This window comes from Orycteropus afer, unplaced genomic scaffold, assembly GCF_000298275.1.
Source record: "Orycteropus afer afer isolate SDZICR_OR568_19922 unplaced genomic scaffold, OryAfe1.0 scaffold00075, whole genome shotgun sequence".
Lineage (NCBI taxonomy): Eukaryota > Metazoa > Chordata > Mammalia > Tubulidentata > Orycteropodidae > Orycteropus > Orycteropus afer.
Window position 1 is genome coordinate 953,100 of NW_006921662.1, and position 7,247 is coordinate 960,346.

The 7,247-nt window shown below is 37.6% G+C and overlaps 1 protein-coding gene across 1 annotated transcript in view; it reads left to right on the plus strand.

The window, feature by feature from the left end:
* Positions 1 to 2,069: 2,069 nt before the first annotated feature.
* LOC103197279 (complement factor H-like) overlaps positions 2,070 to 7,247 on the plus strand; it is a 97,970-nt gene continuing 92,792 nt past the window's right edge. The window contains 1 exon segment of the mRNA XM_042780972.1: positions 2,070 to 2,076. Within this exon segment, the coding sequence (XP_042636906.1) occupies positions 2,070 to 2,076 (7 nt within the window).

Here is a 7,247-nt window from a genome sequence, read left to right on the forward strand (position 1 = left end):
AGATGTTATTCGACATTGTATGTTTGCATTTGGGATTTTAGGTATTCCTAAAGAAATAAAAACAGATAATGCACCTGCTTACACTAGTAATAATTTTCATGTATTTTTATCACAATTTTCTATTTGTCACAAAACAGGAATTCCCTACAATCCTCAAGGTCAAGGTATAGTTGAATGACATCATCAGGACATTAAAATTTACTTGGAAAAAATAAAAAAGGGGGAACGATATACCCTTACTCCACAGAATTATTGTAATCATATTATATTTATTCTGAATTTTTTGATTTTGGACAAAGAGGGTCAGTCAGCTACTGATAGACATTGGAATGTCAAGACACAGTCTAAGGCTTTAGTTCATTGGAAAGATCCCCTTAATAACCAATGGAAGGGACCCGACCCTGTACTTATATGGGAACGAGGACATGTTTGTGTTTTTCCACAGGATGAAGATTCTCCTCGTTGGGTTCCTGAGAGTTTGGTGCGTCAGGCTGATGGCTGAAGAAACAGCAACCTATTGGGCTTATGTTCCCAATCCGCCATTGATGTTTCCAGTATCCTGGGATGATGCACAATTCAAGGTGTATACAAATAATACCCATGCTACTGGAGGAGATTCTTCTGGACATATTCATTTTGTCACCCACTCATATAATTATACTGGACTAGGTGTTGGACCAATTATGTGTTTTTCCAAAGATCTTAATCAAGAAGGATGTATTGTTTGCTCTAATACCACTTGCATTTCTCAAACCAGAAAGAATAATTCTACACATTGGACTGTTACTGGCTATTATTTGTCCATTACTTCTACTAATATTACAGAGGGATTAATTCCTGAAGGATATCCTTTTTGTAAAAATGATTTAAACAATGGTGAAACTATGCATTCTGAATGGGAATTGTGTCATGGAGTTAATAGAACAAAAATTAATATTCATCAAACAAATTTTTCTATTATAGACTGGTCACCTTACAAGAATGAATCCTTGGAAGGCCTTACGGATGGTATTTGGACTGTAGATAATTGCAGTTTTCATGTGGAGTTATGGAAGTTAGTTTTAGCTATGGGAAATGTTTCTGTTACTTCTTCTCCAGTTTCTTATCATAAACATCAGATGAATTTAACTGGAATTTTACGAGCATGTGTGCCAGAACCGTACTTACTGTTAATCGGAGAAGTAAATATTACATATCGTTCTGAAGAATATGATATCAATTGTTTGGGTTGTAATCTAACTAATTGCATTAATGGAATTAATGGTAATCAAAGTGTTGTTATATTATATAATCCTTCATTTGTTATGATACCTGTAAATGTGTCAGGAGAATGGTATAGTGAAGCAGGCATGAAGACATTAGAAGAAGTGAGGGATTTATTATTAAGACCAAAAAGATTTGTAGAATGGATTATTGTTGGGCTTATTTCTTTAGTTACTGTTATTATTAGCTCTTCTGTAGCTGCTGTTGCTTTGACTCAGTCTATTCAAACAGCTTCATATGTTAATAATTTAATGTCTAATATTACTGAAAATTGGGAATCTCAGGAAAATATAGATGAGAAAATGGAACATAAATTAAATGCATTATATGATACTGTTATGCTTATGGGAACTGAAGTTCAACAGATTAAAATTAGACAAAGATTAGAATGTCATAATGCATATCCAGCCATTCGTGTGACTAAGCTTCAATACAATGCTTCAATTTATTCCTGGACTAAAGTAAGGAAGCATTTATTAGGAATTTGGAAGAATTTTAATGATAGTCTCAATCTGATTAGTTTGCATAAACAAATTGTAAATATGCAGCAAATAGCTCCTTTAGATATTTCTACTACTAAAGTAGCCAAAGAATTTTATGAAAAATTATCTCAAATGTTTCCATCTTGGAATAGTTTATGGGGAACACTTGCTGCTATAGAAATGATAGTAATGTGTATTTTCATTATCTGCACCTACTTGCCTTGTCTTATAAGGATTTTACAAAACAATTTTAACATGATACTTGGAAGACTGCATACTATACAATTGAAAACTATGCCCCAACAAATGCAGGATGTGTAGCCAATGACGGGTAAGTTTTGTTCTCACTCTGTGATCTAAGACAGGGATTAAAAATATAAATTTTTTGATCCCCATGACGGGCAACCCAGAGATGATGGTAACAAAACACCTAAGACAGGCAACATCCCATGAATTAAAAAATAAAAAAGGGGGATCTGTGGGAATCTTATGTATGCAGTTATTATTGTTAATCTAAGCCAAGCAGAAAACTTTATGGTTGTACATGACATTACTGTCTTTTGTCCTGCGACTTTGAGTTGGTTCCTTGTTCTTTGGTTAATTTCAAAACTGTTTTGTTTGCAAAGTAGAATATTAGCTGAGTCTTGAGATTTATATCAGGAGTCTCTGAAGGCTAGACAAGAACATAACAGGAAGAATACATGAATGTGAAACAGGATGTTCAGTTTTATGAGGTTCTGGAAGTCTGAAATAAGAATGTATATAACCATGCTGGGAGTAAAAATAAAGTGCTAATGATCATCAGTCTTAGCCTCTCTTCATCCTTCATCTTCAGCTCTCCCCTTCCTCAGCTGGACCAGGGCAGTGATACACAGATGACACAACTTTGCTTGCTGAAAATGAGGATGACTTGAAGCCCTTATTGATGAAGATTAAAGATTACAGTCTGCAGTATGGATTATACTTCAATATGAAGAAAACAAAAATCCTCACAACTGGTCCAATAAGCAGCATCATGATAAATGGAGAAAAGATTGATGTTGTCAAGGACTTCGTATTACTTGGTTCTACAATTAACTCCAATGGAAGCAGCAGTCAAGACATCAGACAACGTATTGCATTCGGCGTATCTGCTGCAAAAGACCTCTTTCAAGTACTGAAGAGCAAAGACGTCTCCTTGAGGATTAAGGTGCACGTAACCCAAGCCAGGAGCTCTGGTAGCATAGTGCCTAAAGTTCTTGACTCCTAACCAGAAGGTTGGCAGTTCAAACCCACCATCCACTCCTCAAAAGGAAGGTTGGGCAATCTATTTCCGTAGTGATACTGCCTTGGAAATCCAAGGAGGGGTTGCTATGAGTCAGGGCTGACTCGACGGCACATAACAACAACAACCCAAACCATAGTATTTTCAATCACCTCTGATGCATGTGAGAGATCTGTACAATGCATAAGGAAGACCAAAGAAAAGTTGGTGCTTTTAAGTTGTGGTGTTGGCAAAGAATGTTGAAAATACCATGGAGTGCTAAAAGAACTAACAAATGTGTCCTGAAAGAAGTGTAATCAGAGTGCTTCTTAGAAGCGAGAATGGCCAGACTTTGTCTCACCTACTTTGGTCATGTCAGAAGGGACCATTCCCTGGAGAAGGATATCATGCTTGGTAAAGTGGAGAGTCAAACGAAGAAGGGGAAGGCCCTCAATAAAATGGATTGACACAGTGGCTGCAACAATGGGTCAGATACAGCAAGGATCATGAGGTTGGCAGAGGACCAGACAGTGTTTCATCTGCTGTGCATAGGGTCGCTATGTGTCGGGAACATCACCTAAAAACAACATAGGAACTACAGCACTGAGGGAGTTGGGTGAGGATCTCCTCTGTGAAGCAGCTGACTGGTGACTAGGAGAAAGGCAAGGAAAGGTGTCATCTCCCCTTCTCACTCCTCCCCACATTCAGAGAATCAGAATCTCCACTAAGAAGAGTGCTTTTGTGCTAGAACATTTTTTATGATGTTTGGTACTTCATTTTACATCACACAAGAAACACACACATTAATAATAGCTGTGCCCTATTCCCAAAGAATTATATCTCCTTTGTGACAAAAATACATTTTTTGTGGCATTCCCTTGGCATTAAATGAATGTGCAATATTGACCTCATTCTTGTGGCTTAACCTCAGCCTTAACTCTTGAGGTGAAAACCTACCCTAGGGAGATGCATTCCTTAAAAAAATCAGCCAATGGGGGATCAGAAAGGCAGCAATTGCATAGGAAAAAAGGTAGGGAGACTGAAGGCATAGGCAAGAAATACACAGGGAAAAGGTAACCACAGGGAGGAAGTGGAAGGTGGTATGTTGCACTGAGGGAAATGTAACCAGTGTCACACAATAAAATGTATATGAACTATTGATGTAAAACAAATCTGCTTTGTAAAATTTCACTCAAATCACAATAAAAAGTTAAACAAACAAACAAACAAAAAAGTCAAAGAACGTCCTGTTGTCTATCAAACTTTTACTGTTATTATTTTTCAGGCTTGGCAATTTATTCATAGCCAATGAGTTACATTACAATAGAAAGTTGAAATAGTACTGTAATGAACACTACTCTTGTGTAGTACAAATCTAGAGTCAACCATTTTTAACATTTTGCCACATATTATCTGTAGCTTTTTGTCTCTGTATAAATTTCTCTATTTTTTTGTGTGGAAAAAACATTAGAAAGTAATTTTTAAACACTATAAATTCTCATATAAATACTTCAGTTACAATCACCAACAAAGATAATCTACATATAAAGTAAAATATTATGATACAACTTATGAAAAAGTGACAATAATTCTCAAATACATTTGTCTTTTAATTCAAATGAGGAAATAATCAATAACCATGCATTGTGTTTGATTGATATGTCATTTCATTCTCTTTTAAGAGATCATCCTTCCTACTTTTTATTATTGTGTTTCCTTACTTTCTCTTTTCCTTTTTAAAAAAGACATTTTCTATTTATAAGAGAACAGAACAATGTCCTTACGGAATAATAGCCCTCAGGACATGCCTGTGCCTTTTGGTCTATGTACAGTTTCCTCACAAGCAAATGATATGTTCTGGAATTCCCATTACTCACAATGTTTTGTAAGTAATTTATTATGATCCACACAGTCAAATGCCTTTGCATAGTCAACAAAATATGTAAACATCTTTCCGATTTTCTTTGCTTTCAACCAAGATCCACTTGACTTCAGCGATGTTATCCCTCCTCTACGTCTTCTGAATCTAGCTTGAATTTCTGCCAGTTCCCTGTTGAAATACTGCTGCAACCATTTTTTAATTATCTGCAGTAAAATTTTCCCTCGTGCAATATTAATAACATAGCTCAATCACCTTTTTTTTTTTTTTTTGAATGAGCACAAGAATGGTTTTCTTCCATTCAGTTGGCCAGGTAGCTGACTTTTAAATTTCTTGCTATAAATAAATAAATGAGTGCCTCCATGAAGCATCCATTTGTCAAAACATCTCATTGGAAATTCCATCAGTTACTGGAGTCTGTTTCTTGCCAATTCTTTCAGTGCATCTTGGAATTCTTCCTTCAATACCCTCAGTTCTTGAACACATGCTACCTCCTGAAATGGTTGAATGTTGACCAATTATTTTTGGTACAGTATCTCTGTATTCCTTCCATCTTCTTTTAATGCTTCCTGCAACAATCAATATCTTTCCCAAGTTATTGTTTGGTACCAAAGAAGCTGATTCCAACTCATAGTGACACTATGTACAAAAGAAGTGAAAACTACCCAGTCCTGCCTCATCCTCACTATCTTGCTATGCTTGAGCCCATCATTGCAGCCAATGTGAATCAATCTCGTGGTGGTGGTGGTGTTGTTATTAGGTGCCGTCGAGTCACCTCTGACTCATAGTGACCCTATGCGCTGCAGAACGAAACACCATCTGGTCCCGCACCATCGATCCCTGCTATACTCAACCCCATAGTCACAGTCACTGTGTCAATCCATCTCATTGAAGGCCTTCCCCTCCTTAATCGACCTGCCACCTTACCAAGCATGACATTATACTCCAGGGAATGGTCCCTCTGACAACATGACCAAAGTAGGTGAGACAAGTCTGGCCATTCTCACTTCCAAGGAGCATTCTGGCTGCACTTTCTCCAGGACAGATCTGTTAGTTCTTTTAGCAGCCCATGGTACTTTCAGCATTCTTCGCCAGCACCACGACTCAAAAGCATCAATTCTTCTTCAGTCTTCTTCATCCATTGTCCTGCTCTCACATGCATATGAGGCAATTGAAAATATCATGGCTTGTGTCAGGAGCACCTTAGTCCTCAAGGAGACATCTTTGCTCCTCAGCACTTGAAAGAGGTCCCTTGCAGCTGACTTGCCAAGTGCTATAAGTTGTCTGATGTCCTGACTGCTGCTTCCATTGGTGTCGATTGCAGAACCAAGCAATGTGAACTCTTTGACAATTTCAATCTTATCTTCATTTATTGTGATGCTGCTTATAGGTCCAGTTGTGACAATTTTTGTTTTCTTTATATTGAGGTGTAATCCATATTACTGGGAGAGATTTTCCCAGGCCTGCAATGCTGTTCAAATGCTGCCCAATAAATAGCTTATTTTGAAACACTGCCATCTCATGGTTCTACTCCAGACAGAGTGGTCGCTATGAGTCAGAATCTATTTGACAGCAGCTAACAACAAATTAATAGCACATTGGTGCTTTCAAAAAAATAAAAAAAGTTAATGAAGTTTTAAAATCAACAAGAAATAGCCAATCTCAAGAATAGAAGAACATTTTAAAAAATTTCAAGAATGCTAACAGTTGTTTAAAGATATATTGAACGTTTCTATAAGAAGAGATTTAGATGGGATCACAAGAAATATTTGAAGAAATATTACCTATAAACTCCCAATTTTGGTGAAAAGCAGTAATTTACAGATTCAGAAACACAATGGACCAAGCACACCAAATATAAAGTAACTCTAATTTAGAAAAAGAGTGGGAATTAAAGACACTTGGACCCTGCATGTAGCCATGTCTTTGTTCAGCAGCTTGCCATGCTCTGCTGACTTTGGGACTTACAATGGACTTAAATTAATGGCCTACAGTGTGGTTTGGTAATATCAGGACTATGCCATTTTATTTTTCGACCTTGGGCTTGTGAGGTTCAACAGCCAGCAGCTGCCTGAGTGACGAGATGCCTCTACCTTCAGTGGGCCAGAAGCAAGAGGCAGAGCTGAAACCCAAGGTTGAGGGGCTTTCACCCAGCCCCTAGAGCCTGGCACTTTGAACTCAGATTTCTAGCCTCCAGAACTGTAAGAGAATAAACTCCTGTTTGAGAAGGCCATCCCATTTGTGGTAAATTCTTGTCAGAGTGGCACTGTTGTTGTTGTTGTTGTTTGCCATCGAGTCGGCCCCGACTCATAGCGACCCCTCCTTGGGTTTCCGAGGCAGTATCACTACAGAAGTAGGAATGCCCAACCTTCCTTCCGAG